Source organism: Oncorhynchus mykiss, chromosome 7, assembly GCF_057628025.1.
Source record: "Oncorhynchus mykiss isolate SJ-2025 chromosome 7, ASM5762802v1, whole genome shotgun sequence".
Lineage (NCBI taxonomy): Eukaryota > Metazoa > Chordata > Actinopteri > Salmoniformes > Salmonidae > Oncorhynchus > Oncorhynchus mykiss.
The window spans coordinates 476,219-490,219 of NC_143028.1; the positions used below are offsets into that span (position 1 = coordinate 476,219).

Consider the following 14,001-nt stretch of genomic DNA (forward strand, 5'->3'; position numbering starts at 1 on the left):
AGCTCAGTGGGAGACGGATGGATGGTGAATGGAGTCACTGATTATAATTATTTCCAATACCCTAAAAGATATGCCTTAGTTGTCAAGTAGTATATTACTACAGAGGTCTAGTAATCAGTAGACTACTTTTTTTGTGATTATAGCTAACACAATTTCAACAAGGTTATTTTATTGAACAGCAGTCGACCTAGGTGGGCTTTTTTCCATTATACATTTTTTTAATGACTTTTCCTGATTCGTGTAGATATGCTGCCATCTGACGGACATCCTCTAATAACACATACAATCAAAAAGCTCGGTTTGTCCCTCGTCGTATACTGTTCTCAAGTCATGTGAACTCGCATACGTGCGGACGTGCTGCAGCGTACATAGTGGTCTGATTAGGTAAGAACGTTATGTTCCTTTACATAAACAGCACACATTCACTCGAATATTTCAGGAACTTAACGCATATCATCGTGTTGTAATGGTGTATGTTTACATTGAAATGTAACTTTGAAAACTATGAAATTGTCATCTCAAACTTACGTCTGTCGCGAACGAGAAGTGAGAGTGCAGCCGATCAAAACAAACAAGACTGGACTTGTATGTCAGCTCTTTTAGCTACCAAGCTAATTAGCATAGCTAGGTTGTCTGTCATTGCCAGTTGTCAACAACAACACTAGTTAGCTGTATCGAATACGTATGTATCATCTTGTTTTTTTGTCCCTTTTAACTTGCTAGATAGTCAAACGCATAGCAGTAAACAACAATATGACGCAATCGCTAAGGCAACACTCATAGTATATAACCGTGCAAGCTAACTTGCAATATCAAGTTTACGTTTGATCAATTCAATTATATTTCCCAACTGTCTGCTGTATTCTGTCTGTGCTGCATGGGTTATTAGCTGTCCTATTATGTAATGTCACACATGTAGTATTCATCTTCTTTCCACATCTTCAGGTGTAAAACTAGTGACAGAGGGCCACCGGGATGACTAGTGTAAGTACTAAACCTTTACATTACAACATATAATAGACGGTAATGTAATCGTATTGTGCTATAGTACTGTAGCTAGGGTGCTTGACGCTTTTCCTCTGATTGATTTGATTAATAACCGTGTAGGTGCTGTGTGGCCGAGCCCGGCTGGTGATGACCCAGTCGTCAGGGCGTCAGGCCCTAGCTGCGCTCAGGGTGGGCTGGATACGAACCTTCTCAGCTGCTGGTTCTGATGAGCCTTATTTTGTCGTGTCACGTGGGGACTCAGACTCAGGTAGGCTACTGCTATATGGACCACAACACTGGTTCATTTCTTATTTACGACTAACTGTGACCGTATTTTGGCCTGTGCGTTTTTGAGTTATGAATTGTAATTACAGTGAGTTCGGAAAGTATTCAGACCCCTTCCCATTTTCCACGTTTTGTTACGTTACAGACTTATTCTAAAATGTTTTATATATTTAAAAAATCCCTCATTACTCAACACACCACCCAATCATGACAAAGCGAAAACAGGTTACATTCTTTCGGTGCAAATTTATTTAAAAAATTCAAACAGAAATACCATATTTACGTAAGTTTTCCAACCCTTTTCTATTAGACATGAAATGGAGCTCAGGTGCATCCTGTTTCCACTGATCATCCTTGAGATGTTTCTACAACTTGACTGGAGTCCACCTGTGGTAAATTCAATTGGTTGGACATGATTTGGAAAGGCACACACCTGTCTATATAAGGTCCCACAGTTGACAGAGCATGTCAAAACAAAAACCAAGCCTTGAGGTCAAAAGACTTGTCCATAGAGCTCTGAGACAGGATTGTGTCGAGTTACAAATCTGGGGAAGGGTACCAAACAATGTCTGCAGCATTGAAGGTCCCCAAGAACACTGTGGCATCCATAATTCTTAAATGGAAGAAGTTTGGAACCACCAAGACTCTCCCTCGAGCTGTCCGCCCAGCCCAAACTGAGTAATGAGGGAGAAGGGCCTTGGTCAGGGAGGTGACCAAGAACCCGATGGTCACTCTGAGCTCCAGATTTCCATTGTGGAGATGGGAGAATCTTCCAGAAGGACAACCATCTCTGTAGCACTCCACCAATCAGGCCTTTATGGTAGAGTGGCCAGATGGCAGCCACTCTTGAGTAAAAGGTGCATGACAGCGTGTTTGGAGTTTGTCAAAGGGCACCTAAAGGACTCTCAGACCATGAGAAACAAGATTCCCCTTTCTGATGAAACCAAGATTGAACTATTTGTCCTGTGGGGATGTTTTTCAGTGGCAAGGACTGGGAAACTTTCGAGGGAAAGATGAACGGAGAAAAGTACAGAGAGATCCTTGATGAAAACTTTCTCGAGAGCATTCAGGACCTCAAACTGGGGTGAAGTTTCAACTTCAAACAGGACAACAACCCTTAGCACACAGGAAGACAATGCAGGAGTGGCTTCGGGACATGTCTCTGAATGTCCTTGAGTGGCCCAGCCAGAGCCCGGACATGAACCCGATCGAACATCTCTGGAGAGACCTGAAAATAGCTGTTCAGTGACGCTCCCCCATCTAACCCGATAGACCTTGAGAGGATCTGCAGAGAAAATGGGATAAACTCCCCAAATACAGGTGTGCCAAGCTTGTAGCGTCATAGCCAAGAAGACTCGAGGCTGTAATTGCTGCCAAAGGTGCTTCAGCAAAGTACTGAGTAAAGTGTCTGAATAGTTTTATAAATGTGATATTTCCGTTTTTTTATTTTTTTATATATTTGCAAAAAAATACAAAGGTTTTTGCTTTGTCATTATGGGGTATTGTGTGTAGATTGATGAGGGGGGAAAAAACTATTTAATCAATTTTAGAATAAGGCTGTAATGTAACAAGATGTTAGTTACCAGTTATGGGGTCTGAATACTTTCCGAATGCACTGTATGCATTAAAAATGAAATTGAGAAAATGATCTCAAACTTTACATAACTATAGCTACTGTTAGGCAGAACATGCATTGTCTAACATATTTAACATTATTGTATTATACTCCTCTTTCTCCCTACCAGGCCCTAGGACAGTATGGCCTGATGAGAACATGGGACCATTTGGCCCCCAGGACCAGCGGTTCCAGTTGCCAGGTAACTCAGGCTTTGACTTTCACCTGGAAGGCATGGCAGACCAGAGGATTAAAGGCCCAGTCCACAGGACGGTACCTGACGTTCTGACTGCTGCTACTAGCAACGAGAGACATGAGTTTGTAATGGCCCAGTTTGTCAGCGAGTTTCAGGTAAATACGTCATTCACAATAACTCCTTAACTAAAAGAAACGTGTCCTTATTCAATTGTTAATAAAAATGGATATTATTCTTAAAACATTTCAAAAATATATGTATATAATTAAAAACATTTCTATTATGTTTCATACTGGTAGAGTTATATGTTGAATACTTAGATGTTTTTTCTTTGTAGGGCAAATTTGGTCACATGTTATCGAGGAGCGTCCGCAAGGCAGAGCACTACTTTGATCAGCCCAATGTGGACTGTTCTATACAGACCTGTCCTGAGCTGCTGAAGAGAGGTAGCATGGTGTAGTCATACTTATCATACTTATATTATCATAACATTAACTATTCATGTCGTTTTTTTTTTTTTAACCCCTTTTTCTCCCCAATTTCGTGGTATCCGATTGTTTTAGTAGCTACTATCTTGTCCCATCGCTACAACTCCCGTACGGGCTCGGGAGAGACGAAGGTTGAAAGTCGTGCGTCCTCCGATACACAACCCAACCAAGCCGCACTGCTTCTTAACACAGCGCGCATCCAACCCGGAAGCCAGCCGCACCAATGTGTCGGAGGAAACATCGTGCACCTGGCAACCTTGATTAGCGCGCACTGCGCCCGGCCCGCCACAGGAGTCGTGATGAGACAAGGATATCCCTACCGGCCAAACCCTCCCTAACCCGGACGACGCTAGGCCAATTGTGCGTCGCCCCACGGACCTCCCGGTCGCAGCCGGTTACGACAGAGCCTGGGCGCGAACCCAGAGTCTCTGGTAGCACAGCTGGCGCTGCAGTACAGCGCCCTTAACCACTGCGCCACCCGGGAGGCCCCCATTCATGTCATGTTTTATCAACCGCAGCCCACACACGTCAGTTTATATTGCACACAGCCATGTCCACTAGGGGGAAGTAACTGCATTGCTAACATCACTAATGTTGTCCAAGTGGGTGATAGCTGACTTTTCTGTAGGCCTATTGGCTAGCTAGCAGTTGAATGTGTAACACGTCTCTTCATTTCCTCTGTTAGAGTTTGAATCCTATTTCCCCTCGGCCCCAGCCAGCTCCATCACTGTTGTCACGGTGAAACACACGAGATGTGAGGTGATCGACAAAGAAGTGATCGACAGAGAACAGCTACTTCACAAAGTGAGTTGGAATGTCCACTGGTTGTTTCCCATTGATATGGATTCAGTGATACTAATTTCAGTAAATTATTCTGCCATCACATTTTGGAGTTGTAGGCCTGCGTACTTATTGAAGGTCTTACTCTGTACCTCCCCTTTATTGGTGAACTGTTTTCTTGTCTGTTAACTGTCAGTTAGTTTGACTACTGACAGATACTAGATGTTTTCTGTTAGTTTGACTACTGACAGATACTAGATGTTTTCTGTTATTTCAGTTAGTTTGACTACTGACAGATACTAGATGTTTTCAGTTAGTTTGACTACTGACAGATACTAGATGTTTTCTGTTAGTTTGACTACTGACAGATACTAGATGTTTTCTGTTAGTTTGACTACTGACAGATACTAGATGTTTTCTGTTAGTTTGACTACTGACAGATACTAGATGTTTTCAGTTAGTTTGACTACTGACAGATACTAGATGTTTTCAGTTAGTTTGACTACTGACAGATACTAGATGTTTTCAGTTAGTTTGACTACTGACAGATACTAGATGTTTTCAGTTAGTTTGACTACTGACAGATACTAGATGTTTTCAGTTAGTTTGACTACTGACAGATACTAGATGTTTTCTGTTATTTCAGTTAGTTTGACTACTGACAGATACTAGATGTTTTCTGTTATTTCAGTTAGTTTGACTACTGACTGATACTAGATGTTTTCAGTTAGTTTGACTACTGACAGATACTAGATGTTTTCTGTTAGTTTGACTACTGACAGATACTAGATGTTTTCTGTTAGTTTGACTACTGACAGATACTAGATGTTTTCAGTTAGTTTGACTACTGACAGATACTAGATGTTTTTAGTTAGTTTGACTACTGACAGATACTAGATGTTTTCTGTTATTTCAGTTAGTTTGACTACTGACAGATACTAGATGTTTTCTGTTATTTCAGTTAGTTTGACTACTGACTGATACTAGATGTTTTCAGTTAGTTTGACTACTGACAGATACTAGATGTTTTCTGTTAGTTTGACTACTGACAGATACTAGATGTTTTCTGTTAGTTTGACTACTGACAGATACTAGATGTTTTCAGTTAGTTTGACTACTGACAGATACTAGATGTTTTTAGTTAGTTTGACTACTGACAGATACTAGATGTTTTCTGTTATTTCAGTTAGTTTGACTACTGACAGATACTAGATGTTTTCAGTTAGTTTGACTACTGACAGATACTAGATGTTTTCAGTTAGTTTGACTACTGACAGATACTAGATGTTTTCTGTTATTTCAGTTAGTTTGACTACTGACTGATACTAGATGTTTTCTGTTATTTCAGTTTGACTACTGACAGATACTAGATGTTTTCTGTTATTTCAGTTTGACTACTGACAGATACTAGATGTTTTCTGTTATTTCAGTTAGTTTGACTACTGACAGATACTAGATGTTTTCTGTTATTTCAGTTTGACTACTGACAGATACTAGATGTTTTCTGTTATTTCAGTTAGTTTGACTACTGACAGATACTAGATGTTTTCAGTTAGTTTGACTACTGACAGATACTAGATGTTTTCTGTTATTTCAGTTAGTTTGACTACTGACAGATACTAGATGTTTTCAGTTAGTTTGACTACTGACAGATACTAGATGTTTTCAGTTAGTTTGACTACTGACTGATACTAGATGTTTTCAGTTAGTTTGACTACTGACAGATACTAGATGTTTTCTGTTAGTTTGACTACTGACAGATACTAGATGTTTTCTGTTATTTCAGTTAGTTTGACTACTGACAGATACTAGATGTTTTCAGTTAGTTTGACTACTGACAGATACTAGATGTTTTTAGTTAGTTTGACTACTGACAGATACTAGATGTTTTCTGTTATTTCAGTTAGTTTGACTACTGACAGATACTAGATGTTTTCAGTTAGTTTGACTACTGACAGATACTAGATGTTTTCAGTTAGTTTGACTACTGACAGATACTAGATGTTTTCAGTTAGTTTGACTACTGACAGATACTAGATGTTTTCAGTTAGTTTGACTACCGACAGATACTAGATGTTTTCTGTTAGTTTGACTACTGACAGATACTAGATGTTTTCAGTTAGTTTGACTACTGACATACTAGATGTTTTCAGTTAGTTTGACTACTGACAGATACTAGATGTTTTCTGTTAGTTTGACTACCGACAGATACTATATGTTTTCTGTTAGTTTGACTACTGACAGATACTAGATGTTTTCTGTTAGTTTGACTACTGACAGATACTAGATGTTTTCTGTTATTTCAGTTAGTTTGACTACTGACAGATACTAGATGTTTTCTGTTAGTTTGACTACTGACAGATACTAGATGTTTTCAGTTAGTTTGACTACTGACAGATACTAGATGTTTTCAGTTAGTTTGACTACTGACAGATACCAGATGTTTTCAGTTAGTTTGACTACTGACAGCTACTAGATGTTTTTAGTTAGTTTGACTACTGACAGATACTAGATGTTTTCAGTTATTTCAGTTAGTTTGACTACTGACAGATACTAGATGTTTTCTGTTATTTCAGTTAGTTTGACTACTGACAGATTAAAATATGTTTTCTGTTATTTCCCAGTTTGTTAGTGGTGCTAAGGAAATCTGCTTTGCTCTGTGGACAGCTGGCTTCTGGGCTGACTTCATTGACCCCTCATCAGGATCAGCTGTGAGTTGTTCTCCTACCTGTTTTGTTTGTTTATTAATTGTTTATGTCAAAATATCTATATAATGTGTAATACATATGTAATATTCATGTACTGTTTACTGTACTTCATCAATCTGAGATATTTTCCAGGAGACAGTATGTAATCTTCAAGACAACCACATCATATCATTCCTTTGTCTTGTCCCACAGTTCTTTGGATCTCACTCCAACCACCCACTACTCAAAGAGGAGGAGTGGAGCCGTCTAGGTTTCCACATCGAGGCCTCTGGATCCTGCACAGTTATCCGTCACGTCCTGAGGGGAACACCTACGTTTGTTGGAACTGTTTTTACCACTGCACCTGCTAACAGTCACGTCATGGAAAGACTTCAAGGCCAGTCAAGTGCATTTGAAGACGGGGACTAGTTTTTATATTTTATTATCACCATGTGAGAATGATGTATCTCACTATCCAAAAGACTGTTTGTGCCCTGACCTCTGTTTGTTCACTCTGGATTGTTTTGGAGGAAAACCGTTGCCCATTATGCCGTTGTCTTCACCACACCAGCATGGAGAGGAAGTTCTACTGGGTCGTTGTCTTCAGACGCATGCCTAACTATGTTAACCTGGTCCCAGATCTGTTTGTGTTGTTCTGTTAGTGCTGCCAAAGTTGGTAAGAGGACACAAACAGATCTGGGACCAGGCTATATAACTATGTACTTGGAAGTAGACAGGTAGGTTGCGTACAGTAGTGCTGCGATCTGTCGTTGACTCTGATGATATCATAAAGACTTGACTGAGGAAGATCCCTTTGACAGCTGTGTTTAAACACCCAATAAACCACCTAGCTACCTTTGACTGAGGGCCCTTTTCCTGGCCTTGGTGCTGAAGACCCGTGAGATAGAACTCCGAAGGCAATGTTCCGCATTCACGGTAAACGCTGCATATCTCAGTTCAGTAACACTCAAATTCAGCACTACGGATTGAATCTAGTAGTCTAATATAGTAAACACTTTCAGACTAATCTAGTGTCTACAGAGTATTGCTACTGTACAGGGTTTTCCTTCACTTGCACAATGGGAATAGAAATATGGTGTCTTGGAGGAGTCTGTTGTACGTTTCTACCATAATGAATTAAAATGTCTATGTTGCTGGTATGGTACACACATCATTCAGTCCTTTAATTATTCAATCCTCTAATGTAAGTAAGAAAGTAGCGACTTGTGAGGCAACACACAACACTAAACAAAATAATGAATAGCTAATCCAAAAGAGATTTTCAGTTTGTCCTCTGTCCTCCTCGCATACGATTAGAAATGTAGACCATGCAATTAACTCTTTGCTAATTTCCTAGCGCTAATTAGGGAACACAAACACTAGAAGAAATTGAAATGGATATGCCTGAGGTAATGCGTTACTCTGCATCTCAGTGCTAGAGGTGTTCGAATCCAGGCTGTATCTCAACTGGCCGTGATTGGGAGTCCCATAAAAATATATGACTTCTGGGCCTTCTCTTTTAGTAAAGTGTTCCCAGGACAAAGAGTATGTTGTTTGGGTAAGAGAAACATCTCATTTCACACCTCTAAAAACTTTAGGTTAAACACTGATTTGAGAAGGACTGATGGGCTTGGTTTGGAACTGTGACCACCCAGTCTGTCGGCCAGAATCAGATAAAGGAAGTCCTTTAAAATGAACACCCCTGCAGTTTAACATAATCTCCTTCACAAGGCTTTTAAACTACACCTCCTGGACGCCGAGGCTCTGAGAAAGACCTTACCTTTTTACTTCCTGGAGAGGAAAGCAGAGAGGTGAGAAAAAGAGAGGGCTGTTAGAATGGTCCTTTTTTTTCTGCACCTCTAAGCTCCAAACCTTTCGTTGTATTTCTGCCTGATGTTACCTTCACTGTGAAACCTTACCTCAGTCTGACTCCACACGCCTCATGCGGGATCTAAAATATCTTGCATTCCACAAACTACACTATCTGGTTATGTGGATACTGTTTATACTGTAGAAACATGTTCAGGCAAACAATACATTTAATGGTGAACACAATGTGCACCAAACCTGGTATGATACATTTAATGGTGAACACAATGTGCACCAAACCTGGTATGATACATTTAATGGTGAACACAATGTTTACCAAACCTGGTATATGGGATCTGTACAGGATGTTTAGACCATCATCCTCAAGACGACATGCTAATCAATAAGTGGCAACCTTTCTATTGGACAGAACTGTGAGAAATACAGAAACATTACAACGTTGTAGTGTTATGGTTGACGTCATATCTTCCAGCGCCAGATAGCCAATGGGTTGAGAGGAAATGATCAGTCATCAGTCTCATGGGTATGGTGGGCACACAGCCTAAACCAACCAATCACACGACTCCAGGAACAAAAACACCACACTGCAACCTAGTTCACTTTTCATTCTACCTGAATCCAATGTTAACTACAGGTATTTAACAATTATTATACAAAATAAATACTATGTACATATATCACATACCGCACATAGAATCCAGTAAATATAACAGGAGAACTTCTTACGATGAGACAAAATCTAGAAGATTCCGTCAATACTGTCTCGGTTATAAAATAGGAAAAATTAAATAAATTAAACAACAGAAAAGCAACTTCTTAAAATTATAACACCAAATATCTGGTGATCAAACTTTACATCTACTTCCTCTACCATGCAGAAGGAGTGTTAGATGTCATAGACTGTTGGATAGCATGACGCTGATGACGGTAGGAGTGTTAGATGTCATAGACTGTTGGATAGCATGACGCTGATGACGGTAGGAGTGTTAGATGTCATAGACTGTTGGATAGCATGACGCTGATGACGGTAGGAGTGTTAGATGTCATAGACTTTTGGATAGCATGACGCTGATGACGGCAGGAGTGTTAGATGTCATAGACTGTTGGATAGCATGACACTGATGACGGTAGAGCTCAGACAGCCAGTGAGCAGCCAGTAGTGTGTGAGTAGACCGTTACTGCTGTGGAGGAGAGAGGTGGTGGAAAAGATGGCGTCTGTCTTGTTTCTTGGCAACTGCATGTTACAGATGTTTCCTTCACAGCAAGCAGTGCAGACCTGGAATCAGGAGTAGAGATAGAATCACCTTTATTCCCCTAGTACGTTAACACACACACAATTTGAATAGATGAAATGGTGCTCCCAGCAAAAATCTAAATATACAGACAGAACACATACAAACTACAGACAGAACACAGTCAAACTACAGACAGAACACATACAAACTACAGACAGAACACAGTCAAACTACAGACAGAACACAGTCAAACTACAGACAGAACACATACAAACTACAGACAGAACACAGTCAAACTACAGACAGAACACATACAAACTACAAACAGAACACATACAAACTACAGACAGAACACAGTCAAACTACAGACAGAACACAGTCAAACTACAGACAGAACACAGTCAAACTACAGACAGAACACATACAAACTACAGACAGAACACATACAAACTACAGACAGAACACAGTCAAACTACAGACAGAACACATACAAACTACAGACAGAACACAGTCAAACTACAGACAGAACACATACAAACTACAGACAGAACACAGTCAAACTACAGACAGAACACAGTCAAACTACAGACAGAACACAGTCAAACTACAGACAGAACACAGTCAAACTACAGACAGAACACAGTCAAACTACAGACAGAACACAGTCAAACTACAGACAGAACACATACAAACTACAGACAGAACACATACAAACTACAGACAGAACACAGTCAAACTACAGACAGAACACATACAAACTACAGACAGAACACAGTCAAACTACAGACAGAACACAGTCAAACTACAGACAGAACACATACAAACTACAGACAGAACACAGTCAAACTACAGACAGAACACATACAAACTACAGACAGAACACATACAAACTACAGACAGAACACAGTCAAACTACAGACAGAACACATACAAACTACAGACAGAACACAGTCAAACTACAGACAGAACACATACAAACTACAGACAGAACACAGTCAAACTACAGACAGAACACATACAAACTACAGACAGAACACAGTCAAACTACAGACAGAACACATACAAACTACAGACAGAACACATACAAACTACAGACAGAACACATACAAACTACAGACAGAACACAGTCAAACTACAGACAGAACACAGTCAAACTACAGACAGAACACAGACAAACTACAGACAGAACACAGTCAAACTACAGACAGAACAGTCAAACTACAGACAGAACACATACAAACTACAGACAGAACACATACAAACTACAGACAGAACACATACAAACTACAGACAGAACACAGTCAAACTACAGACAGAACACAGTCAAACTACAGACAGAACACAGACAAACTACAGACAGAACACAGACAAACTACAGACAGAACACAGACAAACTACAGACAGAACACATACAAACTACAGACAGAACACAGTCAAACTACAGACAGAACAGTCAAACTACAGACAGAACACAGTCAAACTACAGACAGAACACATACAAACTACAGACAGAACACATACAAACTACAGACAGAACACAGTCAAACTACAGACAGAACACATACAAACTACAGACAGAACACAGTCAAACTACAGACAGAACACAGTCAAACTACAGACAGAACACAGTCAAACTACAGACAGAACACAGTCAAACTACAGACAGAACACATACAAACTACAGACAGAACACATACAAACTACAGACAGAACACATACAAACTACAGACAGAACACAGTCAAACTACAGACAGAACACAGTCAAACTACAGACAGAACACAGTCAAACTACAGACAGAACACATACAAACTACAGACAGATTACAGTCAAACTACAGACAGAACACATACAAACTACAGACAGAACACAGTCAAACTACAGACAGAACACAGTCAAACTACAGACAGAACACAGTCAAACTACAGACAGAACACATACAAACTACAGACAGAACACAGTCAAACTACAGACAGAACACAGTCAAACTACAGACAGAACACAGTCAAACTACAGACAGAACACATACAAACTACAGACAGAACACATACAAACTACAGACAGAACACAGTCAAACTACAGACAGAACACAGTCAAACTACAGACAGAACACAGTCAAACTACAGACAGAACACAGTCAAACTACAGACAGAACACAGTCAAACTACAGACAGAACACATACAAACTACAGACAGAACACAGTCAAACTACAGACAGAACACAGTCAAACTACAGACAGAACACAGTCAAACTACAGACAGAACACATACAAACTACAGACAGAACACAGTCAAACTACAGACAGAACACATACAAACTACAGACAGAACACAGTCAAACTACAGACAGAACACAGTCAAACTACAGACAGAACACAGTCAAACTACAGACAGAACACATACAAACTACAGACAGAACACAGTCAAACTACAGACAGAACACATACAAACTACAGACAGAACACAGTCAAACTACAGACAGAACACAGTCAAACTACAGACAGACTACAGACAGTCCACAAACAGAACACAGTCAAACTACAGACAGACTACAGACAGTCCACAAACAGAACACATACAGAGGAATTTCCAGAAAGACATTCAAATAACAACTTCTGAGAAGGGAACAGATTCTTATCCAAGTGAGATCATTCTGAACCAGGGCCTGGGGATTACCATGACAGTGTGGTAGATCCCACCAGACACCACAGAGCAGAGAGCCACATTCTGAACCAGGGCCTGGGGATTACCATGACAGTGTGGTAGATCCCACCAGACACCACAGAGCAGAGAGCCACATTCTGAACCAGGGCCTGGGGATTACCATGACAGTGTGGTAGATCCCACCAGACACCACAGAGCAGGGAGCCACATTCTGAACCAGGGCCTGGGGATTACCATGACAGTGTGGTAGATCCCACCAGACACCACAGAGCAGAGAGCCACATTCTGAACCAGGGCCTGGGGATTACCATGACAGTGTGGTAGATCCCACCAGACACCACAGAGCAGGGAGCCACATTCTGAACCAGGGCCTGGGGATTACCATGACAGTGTGGTAGATCCCACCAGACACCACAGAGCAGAGAGCCACATTCTGAACCAGGGCCTGGGGATTACCATGACAGTGTGGTAGATCCCACCAGACACCACAGAGCAGAGAGCCACATTCTGAACCAGGGCCTGGGGATTACCATGACAGTGTGGTAGATCCCACCAGACACCACAGAGCAGGGAGCCACATTCTGAACCAGGGCCTGGGGATTACCATGACAGTGTGGTAGATCCCACCAGACACCACAGAGCAGAGAGCCACATTCTGAACCAGGGCCTGGGGATTACCATGACAGTGTGGTAGATCCCACCAGACACCACAGAGCAGAGAGCCACATTCTGAACCAGGGCCTGGGGATTACCATGACAGTGTGGTAGATCCCACCAGACACCACAGAGCAGGGAGCCACATTCTGAACCAGGGCCTGGGGATTACCATGACAGTGTGGTAGATCACACCAGACACCACAGAGCAGGGAGCCACATTCTGAACCAGGGCCTGGGGATTACCATGACAGTGTGGTAGATCACACCAGACACCACAGAGCAGAGAGCCACATTCTGAACCAGGGCCTGGGGATTACCATGACAGTGTGGTAGATCCCACCAGACACCACAGAGCAGGGAGCCACATTCTGAACCAGGGCCTGGGGATTACCATGACAGTGTGGTAGATCCCACCAGACACCACAGAGCAGGGAGCCACATTCTGAACCAGGGCCTGGGGATTACCATGACAGTGTGGTAGATCCCACCAGACACCACAGAGCAGGGAGCCACATTCTAAACCAGGGCCTGGGGATTACCATGACAGTGTGGTAGATCCCACCAGACACCACAGAGCAG

At 41.3% G+C, this 14,001-nt stretch overlaps 2 protein-coding genes across 4 annotated transcripts in view; one reads left to right on the plus strand and one right to left on the minus strand.

Moving 5' to 3' along the window:
• Window positions 1-302: 302 nt before the first annotated feature.
• Window positions 303-8,212, plus strand: LOC110495388 (cobalamin trafficking protein CblD). Of its 3 annotated transcripts, none has more exons than XM_090242244.1 (8): window positions 303-384; window positions 946-984; window positions 1,108-1,255; window positions 3,018-3,238; window positions 3,421-3,529; window positions 4,257-4,375; window positions 6,976-7,062; window positions 7,252-8,212. In XM_090242244.1, exons 2-8 carry the CDS (start codon window positions 976-978, stop codon window positions 7,465-7,467), a joined length of 909 nt encoding a protein of 302 aa, XP_090098370.1. In that variant the 5' UTR covers window positions 303-384; window positions 946-975; the 3' UTR covers window positions 7,468-8,212. The 3 variants fall into 3 exon arrangements, with proteins under 3 accessions (XP_090098370.1, XP_090098369.1, XP_090098371.1); XM_090242243.1 differs by having other exon boundaries at window positions 360-585; XM_090242245.1 differs by having other exon boundaries at window positions 362-682.
• An 892-nt stretch (window positions 8,213-9,104) lies between these two features.
• The window catches only part of LOC110495392 (ly6/PLAUR domain-containing protein 6), a 37,916-nt gene continuing 33,019 nt past the window's right edge, over window positions 9,105-14,001 (minus strand). The window contains exon 5 of the mRNA XM_090242246.1: window positions 9,105-10,144. Coding sequence (XP_090098372.1) covers window positions 9,962-10,144 — 183 coding nt within the window. The 3' untranslated portion in view covers window positions 9,105-9,961. The remainder of the gene's footprint in view (window positions 10,145-14,001) is intronic.

What these genes read in the sequence shown, in the direction of transcription:
- LOC110495388 (XM_090242244.1), top strand. An exon ending in TCCTGAGCTGCTGAAGAGAG is followed by an intron (nt 3,530 to 4,256) that starts GTAGCATGGTGT and finishes TTCCTCTGTTAG; the next exon opens with AGTTTGAATCCTATTTCCCC. An exon ending in GAGAACAGCTACTTCACAAA is followed by an intron (nt 4,376 to 6,975) that starts GTGAGTTGGAAT and finishes GTTATTTCCCAG; the next exon opens with TTTGTTAGTGGTGCTAAGGA.